At 42.5% G+C, this 20,492-nt stretch overlaps 1 protein-coding gene across 2 annotated transcripts in view; it reads left to right on the top strand.

Moving 5' to 3' along the window:
* LOC112223562 (vesicle-fusing ATPase) overlaps positions 1-20,492 on the top strand; it is a 47,089-nt gene that overhangs the window by 6,335 nt on the left and 20,262 nt on the right. The window contains exons 1-6 of one of the 2 annotated variants that reach the window (XM_042305392.1): positions 5,952-6,042; positions 8,513-8,603; positions 9,762-9,861; positions 11,582-11,621; positions 15,494-15,660; positions 19,205-19,312. In XM_042305392.1, coding sequence (XP_042161326.1) covers positions 15,538-15,660; positions 19,205-19,312 — 231 coding nt within the window. In that variant the 5' untranslated portion in view covers positions 5,952-6,042; positions 8,513-8,603; positions 9,762-9,861; positions 11,582-11,621; positions 15,494-15,537. Of the gene's footprint in view, positions 1-5,951; positions 6,043-8,512; positions 8,604-9,761; positions 9,862-11,581; positions 11,622-15,493; positions 15,661-19,204; positions 19,313-20,492 lie in introns of those variants that run through there. The other variant, XM_024386637.2, reaches the window with a different exon arrangement.

The following is a 20,492-nucleotide window of genomic DNA, read 5'->3' on the forward strand; positions in this document are numbered from 1 at the left end:
ATCCCAGAACAACAGTAAAACGAGTCCTATATCGACATAACCTGAAAGGCCGCTCAAACTTATGACCCACTGGAATTATGATACAGTGAATTATAAGTGAAACAATCTGTCTGTAAACAATTGTTGGAAAAATTGTGTCATGCACAAAGTAGATGTCCTAACCGACTTGCCAAAACTATAGAAATTTGTGGAGTGGTTGAAAAACGAGTTTTATTCACTCCAAACTAAGTGTATGTAAACTTCCAACTGACTTGTCTAGTTAAATAAAGGTCAAATAAAAATACCCTAGACCCACTCCAATTCGCATACCGCCCAAACAGATCCACAGATGACGTTATCGCACTCCACACTGCCCTTTCCCACCTGTACAGAAGGAACACTTATGTGAGAATGCTGTTCATTGACTACAGCTCAGCATTCAACACCATAATGCCCTCAAAGCTCATCACTAAGCTAAGGACCTTGGGACTAAACCCCTCCCTCTGCAACTGGATCCTGGATTTCCTGATGGGCCGCTCCCAGGTGGTAAGGGTAGGCAACAACACGTCTGCACGCTGATTCTCAACACTGGGGCCCCTCAGGGGTGTATACTAAGTCCCCTCCTGTACTCCCTGTTCACCCACAACTGCGTGGCCAAACACGACTCCAACACCATCATTAAGTTTCCTGACGACACAACAGTGGTGGGCCTGATCACCGACAACGAGAACAGGTCAGAGAACTTGCAGTGTGGTGCCAGGACAACAACATCTCCCTCAATGTTAGCAAGACAAAGGAGCTGATTGTGAACTACAGGAAAAGGCGGGCCGAACAGGCCCCCATTAACGTTGACGGGGCTTGTAGTACTTTAAAGTATTTTTACTTAAGTACTTTACGCCACTGACTTTGAGTAGAAAACCAATAGCTTTTGCTCATGATAAATATACATTGTGGTCATCCTCACAATTCAAGCCAGTCCTCCATGAAAGCAATTTAGTTTGTCCTTCTCTTAGGCTTAATCTGTGAACAGGAAACCGCCCCTGTGTGTTTGGTGAACAAACAAACTACTGGTCTATAGCAGATTTACTGGTTTCAATGTTATGGTCTCTAAGAGTTTTCAATGGTAAAAGTCCCAAACACACACTGTATGGTGTTTTCAAATGGTATTGGGTTGGATTTAATAGTAAATGTCACTAATCACACTACACATAGATGTTTTCTAATAATTGTACTGAAAAACATATGACTGCCATGCAGTGGTTTATAATTGTATTATTTTCTTAGTGTTGTCACAACAGTTTAGTCACTAGCCCATTTCTCCAAAGTTTTGGGCTTGTATGAAAAGTATTGATATGAGAATTGCACCATAGGGATAGCCCCCTGAGAGCTGCCTCTTGTTGGACTATTCAAGGAGAGTTGGGTTGAAGAATTAGGTTGCTAAGAGAAGGACAAACTTCTTTGCTTTCATGGAAGACTGGATAGAATTGTGATGACGACCACAACATGTATTTTCATCATGAGGGAAAGCTATTGGTTTTCTGACCAAAGTTGCAAAGAAATTGTTGTGATACATTTGATAAACACAAGACACCAGCAAAATGGATAAAAGGGTGTGGCAGTAGCAGGAACAGCGGCATCTACTGGGCAAGACTTGGTACTTTCACTTAATTTATTGGGAAAATGCAAGCCATTTCAATGGCTAATTTCTTTGAACAGGGAATAAAAATTCCCGAAATTCACTGAGAATACATTATATTGTATGCATAAACAATATTTCAAGTCCAGGCTTTATACAACTTGTCAAACAAATTGAATTATACCGTGTCCTGGGGTGGGCTTGGTTTGGGTGGTCCATGAGTGGCTTTTTACCATCTAATTTCATTGTTAAGAATAGTTTTCTTTTTGCAAATTGGCCTGAAGTGTCCCTTAGACCTGATAGATAATTCACCACAATTTCCACCTCCGTTTCTACTGTTTCACACGTTTCCCTGCTGTGAACAATCCGGATCATTAGGACAGCAAAGCAGCCCTCTTTGTCGTGTGTGTTATTATATTACAACCAATGGACCCCCTTTTCAACAGTAAGCAGGGAATCACTATTTATAGCGAGGCTTCCCCTTTTAGGCTCTTTAATTACTGTTTGGAAAAGTAGAAGTGGTGTGTTATTTGGGAGGACAGGAAGTCTTTAGTGTGGGCTATCAGATTCTCATGCTCTCAATTTGATTTAGGCCTATCCTATCCTGTAGTTTGAGCTCAAGAAAACAGTTGTGAAATGTGCACAGCGTATTGCTTGTACCTGTTACCTGCCACAGGACCAAAACCGAGGAGAAGTTGAGCCTCGGGCTTCAACTCTCTTAGATGTTGTGGAAATTGACTCACTATGCTGTTTACTTTCTGCATCTACGTCATATCACTGAGTCTACCTTCAATATTTAATATTTTATGATTTTCATCTGTTAAGCTGTTTGCCAATATTTTCAAGAACAGTCTACAAATCCCTCCAATTCGATCAATCCAGTCTGTACAGCCACATTGTGAAATGCTTCCCTCCCTCTCCTGGGGATAAGTATGAATGGATAGCCTGGATAGCCTATAGCAGGAATAGCTTTTCCGTCCTATCAAATTAGCTTGGAGTGGAGTGACAAGCCCATTGACAGCCTGTGCTATTAGACTAAATTGACCCACTAAAACTACACTGCTCAAAAAAATAAAGGGAACGCTAAAATAACACATCCTAGATCTGAATTAATGAAATATTCTTATTAAATACTTTTTTCTTTACATAGTTGAATGTGCTGACAACAAAATCACACAAATTATCAATGGAAATCAAATTTATCAACCCATGGAGGTCTGGATTTGGAGTCACACTCAAAATTAAAGTGGAAAACTACACTACAGGCTGATCCAACTTTGATGTAATGTCCTTAAAACAAGTCAAAATGAGGCTCAGTAGTGTGTGTGGCCTCCACGTGCCTGTATGACCTCTCTACAATGCCTGGGCATGCTCCTGATGAGGTGGTGGCGGATGGTCTCCTGAGGGATCTCCTCCCAGACCTGGACTAAAGCATCCGCCAACTCCTGGACAGTCTGTGGTGCAACGTGGCGTTGGTGGATGGAGCGAGACATGATGTCCCAGATGTGCTCAATTGGATTCAGGTCTGGGGAACGGGCGGCCCAGTCCATAGCATCAATGCCTTCCTCTTGCAGGAACTGCTGACACACTCCCGCCACATGAGGTCTAGCATTGTCTTGCATTAGGAGGAACCCAGGGCCAACCGCACCAGCATATGGTCTCACAAGGGGTCTGAGGATCTCATCTCGGTACCTAATGGCAGTCAGGCTACCTCTGGCGAGCACATGGAGGGCTGTGCGGCCCCCCAAAGAAATGCCACCCCACACTATGACTGACCCACCGCCAAACCGGTCATGCTGGAGGATGTTGCAGGCAGCAGAACGTTTTCCACGGCGTCTCCAGACTCTGTCACGTCTGTCACATGTGCTCAGTGTGAACCTGCTTTCATCTGTGAAGAGCACAGGGCGCCAGTGGCGAATTTGCCAATCTTGGTGTTCTCTGGCAAATGCCAAACGTCCTGCACGGTGTTGGGCTGTAAGCGCAACCCCCATCTGTGGATGTCGGGCCCTCATACCACCCTCGTGGAGTCTGTTTCTGACCGTTTGAGCAGACACATGCACATTTGTGGCCTGCTGGAGGTCATTTTGCAGGGCTCTGGCAGTGCTCCTCCTGCTCCTTCTTGCACAAAGGCGGAGGTAGCGGTCCTGCTGCTGGGTTGTTGCCCTCCTACGGCCTCCTCCACGTCTCCTGATGTAGTGGCCTGTCTCCTGGTAGCGCCTCCATGCTCTGGCAGACATAGCAAACCTTCTTGCCAAAGCTCGCATTGATGAGCTGCACTACCTGAGCCACTTGTATGGGTTGTAGACTCCGTCTCATGCTACCACTAGAGTGAAAGCACTGCCAGCATTCAAAAGTGACCAAAACATCAACCAGGAACTGAGAAGTGGTCTGTGGTCACCACCTGCAGAACCACTCCTTTATTGGGGGTGTCTTGCTAATTGCCTATAATTTCCACCTGTTGTCTATTCCATTTGCACAACAGCATGTGAAATTTATTGTCAATCAGTGTTGCTTCCTAAGTGGACAGTTTGATTTCACAGAAGTGTGATTGACTTGGAGTTACATTTTGTTGTTTAAGTGTTCCCTTTATTTTTTTTGAGCAGTGTATTTGAACACAAGCCGTCTGGCAAAGGTGCATCGGTTGACAATCTACACAGGAATGCAAGGCAGTGAACCTGTTTCCCACATGTAGACGTGTGTGTAATATGTTTGCGTAGTAGACTCCTCACATTACAATGTTGAGGATATTCTGAATTAGAGCAGCTTGTTAGCAGTACAATCCATTCAAATAGCTATGCTCATTAAAAGGCCATGGCCATGTGATAACATTTGGGTTTTTCTATAAACTAAGGTATCAGTAAGGATTTTCTACACTGGGCAACTTGTTACAGCTGTTAAGTCGTTTATAATAATCTGCCTTTGTTTTTCATGTCGTTACATTACGATATAAGGGGGGAATCATATCTAGATTCAATAAAATTCACGAGTCAGTTTTAAAAAATGAATGTTTAACACTTTATCGTGGTTGGTGTCTTGACGGACTTATCCAAATTGGTGTGACATAAAACATTACTTTGCTGTCCTTTATTTATGGCAGTATAAGTTGTCATCATATATTAAGCATTAATCAGTTAAATTAGACATTGAATTTGAACCCTGTAAGAATCGTGGATCTAGCGGTCAGACATTTTTATTGTATAGAGATCTCAGAAATGCAGTGTAACATTTCCTGTCTCCTTATGTTACAGGGTGAAAACACTTTATGGGAACACAAATTCCAAATAATGTATGCACTGCAAAATCGAATGCTTTTTTTTTGTACGATAATTTTTTCAAACGGTACAAAACATACAAATGACAGCATGCAGACGACAACACAAACATCAACGATCTGCCAAGACCCACCTGCTCACACCCCCCATCTCCAGCGTCTGTATCACTCTCCGACACAGATTCAAACCGCACCATTTTGTTTCTGTCTATCATCCACACACGTTCAACATTTGGATAATAAAACATTTGACCTTTCCATTGTGTTAACGATGGAGGATTGGTTGATTTCCAGTTAAGTATTTGTTTTTTCTCCAAGTGGATTGACGAGATACGTATCATCCAACCCATCCGGTATCTCACTGCACCCTCATGTGCCATGTCGAGAAATATGCAGACGGGCGGATTAAAAGTACATTTTTAATAAAAAAAACAGACAACTTTCTAACAATGCCCGTAACTTTTGGGCTTTATATTTTGGGCTTTATAGCGTTCCCAGAAGGCATTGTTGGTTTTACACTTAAGACTCTTGTATAATACATTTGATATATTAGTTTATACTGAATTGAGTATATATTTTCATTAACTGTAATTTCATTAGTTATGCTCCTTCATTCCCTCCATTTTTATACCAATATCAGTTATTTTAAAGTCTTGGTTCCAAATAGTTTTTCCCCCCCCTAAGAGATTGTCAAATTAGGCAAGGTTTTCTATATATTACCTATCTTATGAATATCCTCAAATCGAATGCTTCTTACTGAAGGAGTCACCTTACCTTGATACTTAAAATCTAAATCGATACTGTAATTAACATGGTTCTAAAATAATTATGCACAATACTTGTTGGATGTGTATTTGGTGTCCAAGCTGATTAGTTGAGCCATGATATGTTCACACATCATCTGATCCAGGAAGTACTTGTCCAAATGACAGTCACGTGATGAACAGCTGTTGTGATGGTGCACGCGATTCAACAACAGCCCAGGTCCTGGGGGAAAAAAGGTGTTTGAGTGGAATGTCCAGAGTATTTTGCTGTCTCTTTCATTACACCAGTAAAGACCGTTGTGCCTCGATATCCCTAGTGAATTGATGTTGATCATCTGTGGTGTGCTTGATTTACAGCAGGGTCTCATCAGTTTAACAGAGAAAGCATACAGGTAATGAGTTCATACTTTCGTATGTTTTTGTGCCTTGGAAGTCGACTGTGCACAATTGTGGCGATTTTCGCATGTTTGTCTTAGTGGAGTGTTGCATGCCAGCGAAGCCACTACACAGCTTTGTGTTATTTTATATGGCCTATGTGGTCTAAAAAGGAAGGAAAATACAATCACGGGGATCCACTTTTATAGAAAATATACTGACAAAGATGGAGCATTGCGCAAACAAAACAACCCTCGCAATATCAACTGGAAATACATGGGTCTATTCCTGAGCTTTTTTGTTGAAAACAAATATTTGAACAGGAAGCATGGTTACAGACCCAATAACATTATATAATTCCCCCTCCTCGTGAAGGAAAACACACGAGCTAATTATAATACACAAAGTAAGCAAAACAATGAAATCATTCCAACATTGCCTAAAATAATGAATAAGATACTTTTGTATATATAGTCTATATGGACACTTTCAACTCAAATGTATTTATATAACCCTTCTTACATCAGCTGATATCTCAAAGTGCTGTACAGAAACTCAGCCTAAAACCCCAAACAGCAAGCAATGCAGGTGTAGAAGCACAGTGGCCAGGAAAAACTCCCTGGAAAGGCCAAAACCTAGGAAGAAATCTAGAGAGGAACCAGGCTCTGAGGGGTGGCCAGTCCTCTTCTGGCTGTGCCGGGTGGAGATTATAACAGAACATGGCCAAGATGTTCAAATGTTCATAAATGACCAGCATGGTCAAATAATAATAATCACAGTAGTTGTTGAGGGTGCAGCAAGTCAGCACCTCAGGAGTAAATGTCAGTTGGCTTTTCATAGCCGATCATTAAGAGTATCTCTTTTTCAGACTGTTAAACAGCCACCACTAACATTGAGTGGCTGCTGCCAACACACTGACTCAACTCCAGCCACTTTAGTAATGGGAATTGATGGGAAATGATGTAAAATATATCACTAGCCACTTTAAACAATGCTACCTAATATAATGTTTACATACCCTACATTATTCATCTCATATGTATACGTATATACTGTACTCTATATCATCTACTGTATCTTGCCTATGCCGCTCTGTACCATCACTCATTCATATATCTTTATGTACACATTCTTTATCCCCTTACACTTGTGTGTATAAGACAGTAGTTTTGGAATTCTTAGTTAGATTACTTGTTGGTTATTACTGCATTGTCGGAACTAGAAGCACAAGCATTTCGCTACACTCGCATTAACATCTGCTAACCATGTGTTTGTGACAAATAAAATTTGATTTGATTTTTACTGCTCCTGCTGTCTCTAGAGAGTTGAAAACAGCGGGTCTGGGACAGTGTTCCATAGCCGCAGGCAGAACAGTTGAAAATGAGTGGATTAGGTCATTTCAGCCACACCCATTGCTGACAGGTGTATAACATTGAACACACAGGCATGCAATCTCCATAGACAAATATTGGCAGTAGAATGGCTTTACTGAAGAGCTCATTGACATTCAATGTGGCACTGTTATAGGATGCCACGTTTCCAACAAGTAAATTCAGGAAATTTCTCTCCTGCTAGAGCTGCCCCGGGCTACTGTAAGTACTGTTATTGTGAAGTGGAAACATCTAGGAGCAACGAAAGCTCAGCCACATAGTGCCAACTTCATAGTGCCAACTGTGAATTTTGGTGGAGGAGGAATAATGGTCTGGGGCAGTTTGCCATGGTTCGGTCTAGGCACCTTAGTTCCAGTGAATGGATATCTTAACGCTATAGCATACAATGACATTCTAGATGATACTGTGCTTCCAACTTTGTGGCAACAGTTTTGGGAAGCCCGTTTCCTGTTTCAGCATGACAATGCACCTGTGCACAGAGCGAGGTCTATACAGACATGGTTTGTCGAGATCGGTGTGGAAGAACAGGTCGGCCTAAATAATGCTTTATTCTTAGTGATAATGGCCTACTTTTTTTCTTATTTAAAAAAAAAAAAATTGTGCATTTTTGGGAGGAGGGAGGGTTCTATATTAGGCCCTATATGTAGAATTATATACATTATACAATTGTATAACATTGAGGTCCTTGAAAATTACAATTAAGCGCTTGAAAAAGCCCTGAAAGTCCTTGAATTTGACTTGCCAATGTCTGTATGAACCCTGCTCAAAGGATTATAGTCTTAGGCATATGTTGTTGTATAGGTGGAGTTATGGGCCAATTTGCATATATCCACTTTTATTCCTTCTAGTACACACGTGGAACCTCATGAAAATCCTTTTTATTTTTTGTTTCAAACATTTTGAAATGTTGATCCCAATGTCACACATTGGCCCCATTCCTTAGAGAAAGACCCATTTACATCAGTATAGTTGCTGTGATCTTGTAAGGATTCACAGCCAAGGGAAGAGGTCTTCTCATTACAGCATATACATATGTCATTGGGTCATGTGTCCCTTTTGTAAAGGTTATTGAGCCTCCTTTTCTTCTCCTTTCCAGACTCTGCAAGCTGGGCGATGTCCAACAGATGAACTGTCACTGACCAACTGCGCAGTCGTGAGTGAGAAGGAGTCACAGTTTGAACAGTAAGGTGTGAGTGTGTGTGTGTGTGTGTTTTGATACCCAGCCCTGAGGTGCCTCTGTTAAATCAGTGTGTGGTTAGTGGCAGGTCACAGTGCATCACTGGGGCTCAGCTCTCTAGGCACGATGCCAAAAAAAGCCTCAGGGCCATCACACTATGGTTGCTCTGATTTCCTTTTCTATCATGGCACTAAATTGTCTCGCTCTTTTCTCATCTCTGGCCTGCACATGTCCGTCTGGGGCAGGCGTGGGACTCAACAAACCTTCTCACCTGGTGAAAGAAATAACCCATTCTGTTTTCAGCATTTTACTTTCCCTGACTGATCAAAAACTTTTTTTCCCTTTTCTCTCTGCAGCAGATGTATAGTCAGCAATGTGTTTAAAACTTGAAATTGAAATAAAAATCTCCGTGTCCAATCACTATACATATGGTATCGTGAGGTCCCTGGCAATTCCCAGCTCTAGTTCACTCCATGTTTCGGATGTCTGTTAGGATTACATACTGTATTATAGCCAAGCTAAATATGTACACTACCATTCAAAAGTTTGAGATGGTAGGGCCTCCCAGGCGGCGCAGTGGTCTAGGGCACTGCATCGCAGCGCTAGCTGTGTCACCAGAGACTCTGGGTTCGCGCCCAGGCTCTGTCGCAGCCGGCCGTGACTGGGAGGTCCGTGGGGCGACGCACAATTGGACTAGCGTTGTCCGGGTCTGGCCGGTAGGGATATCCTTGTCTCATCGCGCACCAGCGACTCCTGTGGCGGGCCGGGCGCAGTGTGCGCTAACCAAGGCCGCCAGGTGCACGGTGTTTCCTCCGACACATTGGTGCGGCTGGCTTCCGGGTTGGATGCGCGCTGTGTTATTATGAAGCAGTGCGGCTTGGTTGTGTTTTGGAGGACGCATGATTTTCGACCTTCGTCTCTCCCGAGCCCGTACGGGAGTTGTAGCGATGAGACAAGATAGTAACTACGAAAAAGGGGGTAAAATAAAAATATATATAAAAAAAATGGGACAGTAGTATATGTAAAACTTTTGAGTATATGTATATGTCTTTAACACTCAGAACAACATGGAACATGAAAAAATCTCTCTCTCTCAATAGAATGCTTGCTATCCATGTAAACATGCATATTCTAGTACTTTGTGTGATATTCTTCTCCTCTACGCAAGTCACGTGACAGTGAGAACCACGCCGACCCACAAGTTTGTGTTCACAGTGAAGACCCACCAGAGTGTGGTCCCAGGAACCATCGCCTTCAGTCTTCCCCAGGTAGGAGCCACCATCATGGCCTTCAGAAATAGGCTGCACACTGTGTTTAAGCCTATCCTTGCTTGAATGTCTTGTGTAAAATGTCTTGTAACAGTAAACGGACTAAAAGTCTAACCCACACCTTTAGGGCGTTTATAAACAAAGCCATTATTTAATCAATGAGGATGAAGTGGGTTTCTACAAGTGCAGATCCCGGAACATTTTGTGGATGTAACTGACGCCATCTGAGCGTCTTACTTCAGCTGGGGCTGTACTGTGCTCTAGCTGTCTGACTTCTATGGCCTGTCTGTGTGCTCCTCCTCTCCCGGTCTGTTGTCTTTCTATCATGTATGTCACTGCTTTTGACCTTTGACTTTGCCTGACTGCCTGCTCTTTCTCCATCTTTAAACTCTGCAGCCACAGCAGCACACAGGTACTACGGTAACATCCTCACCCCGGTCTTATTTTACAACTAGATTGGAGTGTAAACGTAAGAAACATTTGAAGGTGTAGCGAAGCACTACACCATAACTCTTCACTGGACATCTGTCAATGGCCTAATGTGCCATACATCAGCCAGGAGCTTAGGCCTAAGTCATGTAAAGTAATGCTCCAATAACATCAGCCAAGAGCTTAGGGCTAAGTCATGTAAAGCATTTCACTACACTCGCATTAACATCTGCTAACCATGTGTATGTGACCAATAAAATTTTATTTGATAAAGTAATGCTCCATACATCAGCCAAGAGCCTAGGCCTAAGTCATGTAAAGTAATGCTCCATACATCAGCCAAGCGCTTAGGCCTAAGTCATGTAAAGTAATGCTCCATACATCAGCCAAGCGCTTAGGCCTAAGTCATGTAAAGTAATGCTCCATACATCAGCCAAGCGCTTAGGCCTAAGTCATGTAAAGTAATGCTCCATACATCAGCCAAGAGCTTAGGCCTAAGTCATGTAAAGTAATGCATACATCAGCCAAGCGCTTAGGCCTAAGTCATGTAAAGTAATGCTCCATACATCAGCCAAGCGCTTAGGCCTAAGTCATGTAAAGTAATGCTCCATACATCAGCCAAGAGCTTAGGCCTAAGTCATGTAAAGTAATGCTCCATACATCAACCAAGAGCTTAGGCCTAAGCCATGTAAAGTAATGCTCCATACATCAGCCAAGAGCTTAGGCCTAAATCATGTAAAGTAGGTGACACATCAGTTCACGATCAGTCAAAAACCTGTTGCCTGGTCCTGACGGTTTTTGACCATTGTGTGACTGATGTTCTTCTTGAAAGATGAAATGGGTTGTAAAATAAGACCATGCTTGAGAGGAACGTTACACCACTGTTTTTGTCAGAATACCCTATTTATTAGTGTTGTTACGTTGGAGATGTACTGTCGTCCACATATGCAAGAATGTATTTTTCCTGGGCCTGTTTATACCTTGTTGCTGAGAAACTGGATGCCATAAATCAGGGTGGGGGGGTGATTTATTTTGGGCAAAAAAAACACTCCAGGCCACTCCTTTTAAATTATAATGGACCTATATATTTTCAAATAACTTCCCTTTTCTGGCCCTCAAAATGATATTGACAAACATATCTGTAAGAAAAAAATCTGTGGGCCCTCTGTTGAATTTCGAAATCACATTGTGGCTCTCGAGCCAAATAGTTGGCGCACTCCTGCCATAAATAGTTTCTATAAAGGAAATGTGTGAACTGTACACTGATTAGGATAAATGACTTGTTTTTCAGAGAAAGTGGGCAGGCATCTCCATTGGTCAGGATGTGGAAGGTAAGAGTAAAACATGATGAACTGTGAGGTGATTGTGTGCGAGGGCAGGAAGGTACTTTCGGCTTCAAGCAGCCTCTTTAAGGCAATTGATTATTATTGTATTATTGCTCTCCTATTGATTGTTAGCTCTGGTCCGTCTCAACAATAACAACCCAGCATCCTTCTCTAGCAAAAACCCTGCAACTTAATCATATTTCACTCTAATGGTTATAGATGTTTCTACTATGTCAGAGAAATGGCAATTATCCCATGATCCTTTGCTGCAGTGATAGAGCTTCCAGTTGATTGCAATTACACTGAGTGTAAAAAACATGAGGTACACCTGCCTATTCCATGACATAGACTGATCAGGTGAAAGCTATGATGCCTTATTGATGTCACTTGTTAAATCCACTTCAATCAGTGTAGATGAAGATATGAGACCGGTTAAAGAAGGATTTTTAAGCCTTGAGACAATTGAGACATGGATTGTGTATTTGTGCCATTCAGATGGTGAATGGGATAGACAAAATATTTACTTGTCGTTGAACGGGGTATAGTAGTAGGTGTAAGGCGTACTTGTTTGTGTCAAGAAGTGCAACGCTGATGGGTTTTTAACGCTCAACCGTTTCCCGTGTGTATCAATAATGGTCCACCACCTAATGGACATCCAGTCCTTTAGGTGGTTGACAAAACTGTGGGAAGTATTTCAACAACCTTGTAGAGTCCATTCCCCCAATAATTGAGGCTGTTCTGAGAACAAAAGGGGGGATGCAACTCAATATTAGGAAGGGGTTATTTTTCTTTAAAATGTATTTTTATTAATTATTTATAATTTTTAAATATATTCTATAGAATTCAGACCCCTTGACTTTTTCCATAATTTGTTACGTTACAGCCTTATTCTAAAATGAATTAAATTGCTTTTTCCCCTCAATGTACACACACTACCCCATAATGACAAAGCCCCCCAAAAAAGGGTTATTTTTGCTAATTTATATTTAAAAAAAAACCTGAAATATCACATTTACATAAGTATTCAGATGCTCAGTACGTTGTTGAAGTACCTTCACTTAGTACTTTGTTGAAGTATCTTTGGCAGCGATTATAGTATCGAGTCTTCTTAGGTATGATGCTACAAGCTTGGCACACCTGTATTTGGGGAGTTTCTCCCATTCTTCTCTGCAGATCCTCTCAAGCTCTGTCAGGTTGGATGGGGAGCGTTGCTGCACAGTTATTTTCAGGTCTCTCCATAGATGTTTGATCGGGTTAAATTCTGTCTGGGCCTCTCAAGGACTTTGAGACTTGTCCCGAAGCTACTTCTGCACTGTCTTGGCTGTGTGCTTAGGGTCGTTGTCTTGTTGGAAGGTAAACCTTCGCCCCAGTCTGAGGTCCTGAGCACTCTGGAGCAGGTTTTCTTCAAGGATCTCTCTGTACTTTGCTCTGTTCATCTTTCCCTCGATCCTGACTTGTCTCCCAGTTCCTGCCGCTGAAAAACATCTGCACAGCATGATGCTTCACCGTATGGATGGTGCCAGGTTTTTTCTTCATTCAGACAAAAAGTTACATCTTGGTTCCATCAAACCAGAGTATTTGAGTGCCTTTTGTCAAACTCCATGTGGGCTGTCATGTGCCTTTTACTGAGGTGTGGCTTCCATCTGTCCACTCTACCATAAAGGCCTGATTGGGGGAGTGTTGCAGAGATGGTTGTCCTTCTGGAATGTTCTCTCATCTCCACAGAGGAACTCTGGAGCTCTGTCAGAGTGACCATCTCCCCCAATTGCTCATTTTGGCTGGACGGCCACCAAACTTCTTCCATTTAAGAATGATGGAGACCACTGGGGACCTTCAATTTTTTTTCCTTTTTTTCTTTTACCCCCATTTTTTTCTCTCCAATTTCGTGGTATCCAATAGTTAGTAGCTACTATCTTGTCTCATCGCTACAACTCCCGTACGGGCTCGGGAGAGACGAAGGTTGAAAGTCTTGCGTCCTCCGATACACAACCCAACCAAGCCGCACTGCTGGGCGCGAACTGGGCGTGAACCCAGAGTCTCTGGTGGCACAGCCCTTAACCACTGCGCCACCCGGGAGGCCCCTTGTTTTTATTTTTTAATACATTTCTAAAAAATTGTTTTTGCTTTGTCATTATGGGTTATTGTGTGTAGATTGCTGAGGATTTTTATTTTATTTCCTCAATTTTAGTATAAGGCTGTAATGTAAGAAAATGTGGAAAATCTCACTAATATACACTACCGGTCAAAAGTTTTAGAACACCTACTCAGGAACACCTACTCAGGGTTTTTCTTTATTTTGACTATTTTCTACATTGTAGAAGAATAGTGAAGACATCAAAACTATGAAATGGCACATATGGAATCATGTAGTAACCAAAAAAGTGTTAAACAAATCAAAATACATTTTATTTTTGAGATTTTTCAAATAGCCACCCTTTGCCTTGATGGCAGCTTTGCACACTCTTGGCATTCTCCCCAAAAGCTTCATGAGGTAGTCGCCTGGAATGCATTTCAATTAAGAGGTGTGCCTTCTTAAAAGTTCATTTGTGGAATTTCTTTCTTTCCTTAATGCATTTGAGCCAATCAGTTGTGTTCTGACAAGGTAAGAGGGGTATACAGAAGATACCCCTAATTGGTAAAAGACCAAGTCCATATTATGGCAAGAACAGCTCCAATATGCAAAGAGAAACGACAGTCCATCATTACTTTAAGACATGAAGGTCAGTCAATATGGGAAAAAACGTTGGAGTGTTTCTTCAAGTGCAGTCACAACAACCAAATCAAGCGCTATGATGAAACTGGCTCTCATGAGGACCGTCACAGGAAAGGAAGACCCAGAGTTACCTCTGCTGCAGAGGATAAGTTCATTAGTGTTACCAGCCTCAGAAATGTTTGTTTAACACTTTTGCTTGCTACATGATTCCATATTTGTCATTTCATAGTGTTGATGTCTTTGCTATTATTCTACAATGTAGAAAATAGTAAAAATAAAGAAACCCTTGAATGAGTAGGTGTCTAAACTTTTGATTGGTAGTGTATATACAGTAACAGTCAAAAGTTTGGACACACCTACTCATTCCAAGGTTTTACTTTATTTTGACAATTTTCTACATTGTAGAATAATATTGAAGGCATCAACTTTGAAATAACACAAATGGAATCATGTAGTAACCAAAGCCATTATAAGCCTACTATCAGATTATATCTGTAGCGACAATGCCTATTGTAATAGGCCTAAGTCCTATAGCTCTGCCTTAGCCTCATAGTCCAAATCTGTTTTAGTGCTACAGCCAACTCCTCTCTGTGTTCGTTCTTTGGCTTGACAAACATGTAGGCATGGCAACAACAGTTGGCTACAGCTCATGCGGTTTGGGACCAGACTAGCTCTGCCTAGGCAAATCAAAATATGAGCCCTTAAATTAGCAAAGTGTTGATATGTAAAGACACCCTGCCCTGAAATAGATCCGCTACATGGCTCATTTGCATAACGGCGGTACGGCAACACAAGCTGGGTGTGACCAGGTGTGGACGGAGCACTGTGAACAGCTGGTTCCCTTAATCACTTTCAGCCCCGTGTTGCAGTGTGCTCTCTCAGATGTGAAGCCCTGAACGACAGAGGCCCATTTGAACTTACTGTAACGTGAACAGTACACTCTAACAAATGGTAATAATTAGTTGTTTGTCCTTGATGAGGTTGTTCATTCAATATGCTACAAAGTGAATAGCACTAACGAGCAAGGTACTGTAATCTAACACCAACCAGACAGTTGACGTTGTTCGTGAAAATAAAAACTGAGAAACAAGGTGAAAAGTAATTGGGTTACTACTCTTTTGCCATCTCACTGTGTGTGTCCTTTCTCCGCTGTGTGTCCATGTAGTGACCGGCTACAACTTTGACAAGTCCAAGCAGTGTGTAGGCACCATGATAGTGGAGATTGACTTCCTGCAGAAGAAGAGCGTGGACAGCAGCCCATACGACTCAGACAAGATGGCTGCAGAGTTCATCCAGCACTTCAACAGCCAGGCCTTCAGTGTAGGCCAGCAGGTACTGGAACTGTAGCCTACAGATGGATGGGGAAGGCTAGGATGACAGGTTGGGGTTACACACACTACCTCCTCGAGGACTTTGTTGGTCTTGAAGCTCTGGGTAGAAGTTGCCCGTACACACAGATCTAGGATCAGCTTACCCTTATCCCAAATCCTTAATCATTGCAAAGTGGCAAAACTGACTGTAGATCATTGTCAAGGGGTAACTTTGTCGTACTCTTGGATTTAGGTTGAGGGGTAGCATAGAGCGCACATCTCGTCTTACATTTTGTATATATTTTTAAAATGTTTTTATTATTATTCTGTATTCAATCAATTGGCAGAATAAACAGCATTGGATGAATGATAAATAGTTTGTCAAGGCATGTCCATATCACATGACAATCATTACATGCTTATCAATACCACAAGATACATTCATATGACATGCACTTACCAAGCAACAATACATGCTATGTTAATTGAGTCCACTAAAGCAAGTAAAATAAAAACTAGATGAATTAGAAAATAAACCCAAAATAGAACCCACACCATTCTACCCATGACTCTTTTGATTTAACTTCTCATAGCAAGAGATCTTACACTTTCAGCTGCGTTTGACCACATTAATAAGATTCTTTCACTGTCACCTTGAGAACGAGCAGTGGACAATTCCTAAATAACAATATCTAAAAATGAGAACACCCATTGGAGCTTCCATCTTAAGGCAAGCATTGTTGTTGTTGCAGTTGTTAGGCCTGCTAGCCGCACCCTTTTGTGATCTAAAGACATTGATCCTGATGTGCTGTCATTCAACAGCAACACAACAGGAGAGCAGGGAGATCTTACACTTTCTCCCAAGTATTTTTAGATAGATATATAGTGATCTTTTTCCCAAAACAATAAACCCGAGGACAATTGCACATTACATGCATAAATAAAGCAGTGGCTGTGATCAGAAGGTACCTAAAGGGGAGGGTACTAAAGACATTTGATATATTTTGTGTGGAGTAGCATAAGTTCTATGAATGAAGTTGAAGTGAATTGTTTGGAGGTTAAGGTTCCGAGATGCTCCACTTATGTACTCCACACAGTTTCCCACTCCAATGTCTTCCTCTAGAACTCAAAAGTCATTATTCCATGGTTTCATTCATCTTCAAGGGTTTGTTTGTACCATAAACTATTTTCAAATAAATAACAGATACAATGCCTTTGGTTTTAGATTTGACATACATCCAGTCAGTAAATGGATGTTTACATAAATGTGAAATCCAGAGAACACCATAAGCCTTTAAGGTAGCACGTAACTGGAAAACAAAGGGCCTCCCGAGTGGCACAGCGGCCTAAGGTACTGCATCGCAGTGCTAGAGGCGTCACTACAGACCTGGGTTTGATCCTAGGCTGTGTCACAACCGGCCATGATTGGGAGTCCTATAGGGCGGCTCACAATTGGGCCAGCGTCGTCCTGGTTAGGGGAGGGTTTGGCCAGGGTAGGCCGTCTTTGTAAATAAGAATTTGTTCTTAATTGAGGGTTTAGCCGGAGAAGTTCTACTTGGCTCATCGCTCTCTAGCGACTCCTTGTGGCGGGCCGGGTGCCTGCAGGCTGACCTCGTTTGGTAGTTGAACGGTGTTTCCTCCGACACATTGGTGCGGCTGGCTTCCGGGTTAAGCGGGCGGGTGTTAAGCGCGGTTTGGACGGTCATGTTTTGGCGGACACACGACTCGACCTTCGCCTCCCAAGCCCGTTGGGAAGTTGCAGCGATGAGACAAGCTCAAAAAAGGTGGTAAAACACACACACACACAAAATAAAGATAAATGAAACATCTGTTGTTCATCTGAAAAAGCACCTAGTCCTTGAGAGTCAAATAGATCTCTAAGTGTAAATAAAATGTTTTTACTCCATTGGGAATACAACAAATTACATGAGTGTGTCTCTCATTGCTAATGTCTGCATAGACAGAACATTAGAAACGATTGGGCCATAATGAAATCTATCTTGTTTCAAGGGGATAACGAACAAACCGCGGAAAGAACAAGTTTCTCCTCATTTGACCGCCAATCTGTGTCACTACTAGGATCTATCTATATTGGAATTGCTCGTGATAAAAGCCCAGTGATAAAATGTAACATCCGGAACACCTCACCCAACAGCAGGCTTAGGTCTTTGTAAAGTCGATCATTTGATTATTTGTGTTTTGCTATTCTAAGATTGCACTATGAAGCCTGTCCTAGTATCCTGATAGTAGACACAGCGGAATCATAGAGATAATAAAGTTCAGAATGGGCAACGCATTCATTTTAATTACAGAAACGCAAGACTGGGAAGCTAATGAGGACTGAGTCGTCTCTTTAAATCACATTCAAACTTGTTTAGAAAGGAAGTATATGTCTTTGTCACAATCACTTCCAGACTCTTGTAAATGTCAATGCCCAGATATCTAAGGTCTTCAACATAAGGTATACCAGCTATTACAGAGTCATTAGAATTGTTAAGGGACAACAGTCCAGACTTTAGCCAGTTAATTTTCTATCCCGAGAAGCTACTAAATGTACTCAATAAAAATGTTGTTTAAAACAAGAGGACATCATCTGCATACAGCGAGATAAAATGGGAAGAGACATTAATGATAATTGGTTCTATGGCATTGGGTTGCCGTACGGCTCGGGCAAGAGGCTGAAGTGAGAGAATGAGAAGCAACGAAGAGATGGGGACAGAAGCTCTAGAGATGGGGACAGAAGCTCTAGAGATGGGGACAGAAGCTCTAGAGATGGGGACAGAAGCTCTAGGGATGGGGACAGAAGCTCTAGAGATGGGGACAGAAGCTCTAGAGATGGGGACAGAAGCTCTAGAGATGGGGACAGAAGCTCTAGAGATGAGGACAGAAGCTCTAGAGATGAGGACAGAAGCTCTAGAGATGGGGACAGAAGCTCTAGAGATGGGGACAGAAGCTCTAGAGATGGGGACAGAAGCTCTAGGGATGAGGACAGAAGCTCTAGGGATGAGGACAGAAGCTCTAGGGATGGGGACAGAAGCTCTAGAGATGGGGACAGAAACTCTAGAGATGGGGACAGAAGCTCTAGAGATGGGGACAGAAGCTCTAGAGATGGGGACAGAAGCTCTAGAGATGGGGACAGAAGGAGGAGCAGTTAGTGCCGGTAATCACCATTGCGCAAGAGTTGGCGTACAAAATCAGATTGATATATTTAGCACACAAGCCCAGATGACCTAGTGCGATCTGTAGGTACTCCCATTTTAACCTATCACAGGCTTTTTCTGCATCTAATGGTAAGATGTCAGGGGAATCATTTCATTCTGGAGCAAAATGTATCACATGCAATAGTCAACTTCCATCGTCTGATGCAAGGCGATCCTTAACAAATCCTGTTTATCCCCATCGATTAGATTATCCAAATACTCATTGACGGCGTGCAAGAACCTTTGAGAATGGTGTACTTACGTTGTGACAATTTGCTATGGTTTGTATTTGTTCACATGCTGTTATGCTTTACATTCTTATGACATATTGTCCACTTTTCATCCTGTTTCTCTCTGTCTATATAGCTGGTGTTTAGTTTCTGTGAGAAGCTATTTGGCCTGCTGATAAAGGACATCGAGGCCATGGACCCCAGCATCCTCAAGGGAAATGCAGGCTCTGGGAAGAAGCACAATGTACATGTACCTCCAGCATCAACCCTCTCATGACCTTTATTAGTCAGATTAGCACCATTCCATGTTACATTACATAGGACTATTCATACACCATAACTAATCATAACTACTTAGAAACTCAGCAAAAAACAGAAAAATCCTCTCACTGTCAACTGTGTTTATTTTCAGCAAGCTTAACATGTAAATATTTGTATGAACATAACAAGATTCAACAACAGACATTCCACAGTCATGTGACTAACAAATTGAATAATGGTCACTGAACAAAGGTGGGGGGTTCAAAATCAAAAGTAACAGTCAGTATCTGGTGTGGCCACCAGCTGCATTAAGTAATGCAGTGCATCTCCTCCTCATGGACTGCACCAGATTTGCCAGTTCCTGCGGTGAGATGTTACCCCACTCTTCCACCAAGGCACCTGCAAGGTCCCGGACATTTCTGGGGGGAATGGCCCTAGCCCTCACCCTCCGATCCAACAGGTCCCAGACGTGCTCAATGGGATTGAGATCTGGGTTCTTTGCCATGGCAGAACACTGACATTCCTGTCTTGCAGGAAATCACGCACAGAACGAGCAGTATTGTCATGCTGGAGGGTCATGTCAGGATGAGCCTGCAGGATGGGTACCACATGAGGGAGGAGGATGTCTTCCCTGTAACGCAAAGCATTGAGATTGCCTGCAATGACGACAAGCTCAATCCGATGATGCTGTGACACACCGCCCCAGACCATGACGGATCCCACACCAGAGTACAGGCCTCAGTGTAACACTCATTCCTTCGACGATAAACGTGAATCCGACCATCACCCCTGGTGAGACAAAATCGCGACTCGTCAGTGAAGAGCACTTTTTGTCAGTCCTGTCTGGTCCAGCGACGGTAGGTTGTTGCCAGTGATGTCTGGTGAGGACCTGCCTTACAACAGGCCTACAAGCCCTCAGTCCAGCCTCTCTCAGCCTATTTCAGACAGTCTGAGCACAGATGCAGGGATTGTGCGTTCCTGGTGTAAGGCAGTTGTTGTCATTCTGTACCTGTCCCACAGGTGTGATGTTCGGATGTACCGATCCTGTGTTACACGTGGTCTGCCACTGCGAGGACGATCAGCTGTCCGCCCTGTCTCCCTGTAGCACTGTCTTAGACGTCTCACAATACGGACATTGCAATTTATTGCCCTGGCCACATCTT

The sequence above is a fragment of the Oncorhynchus tshawytscha genome, linkage group LG24 (assembly GCF_018296145.1).
Source record: "Oncorhynchus tshawytscha isolate Ot180627B linkage group LG24, Otsh_v2.0, whole genome shotgun sequence".
NCBI classification, from domain to species: domain Eukaryota; kingdom Metazoa; phylum Chordata; class Actinopteri; order Salmoniformes; family Salmonidae; genus Oncorhynchus; species Oncorhynchus tshawytscha.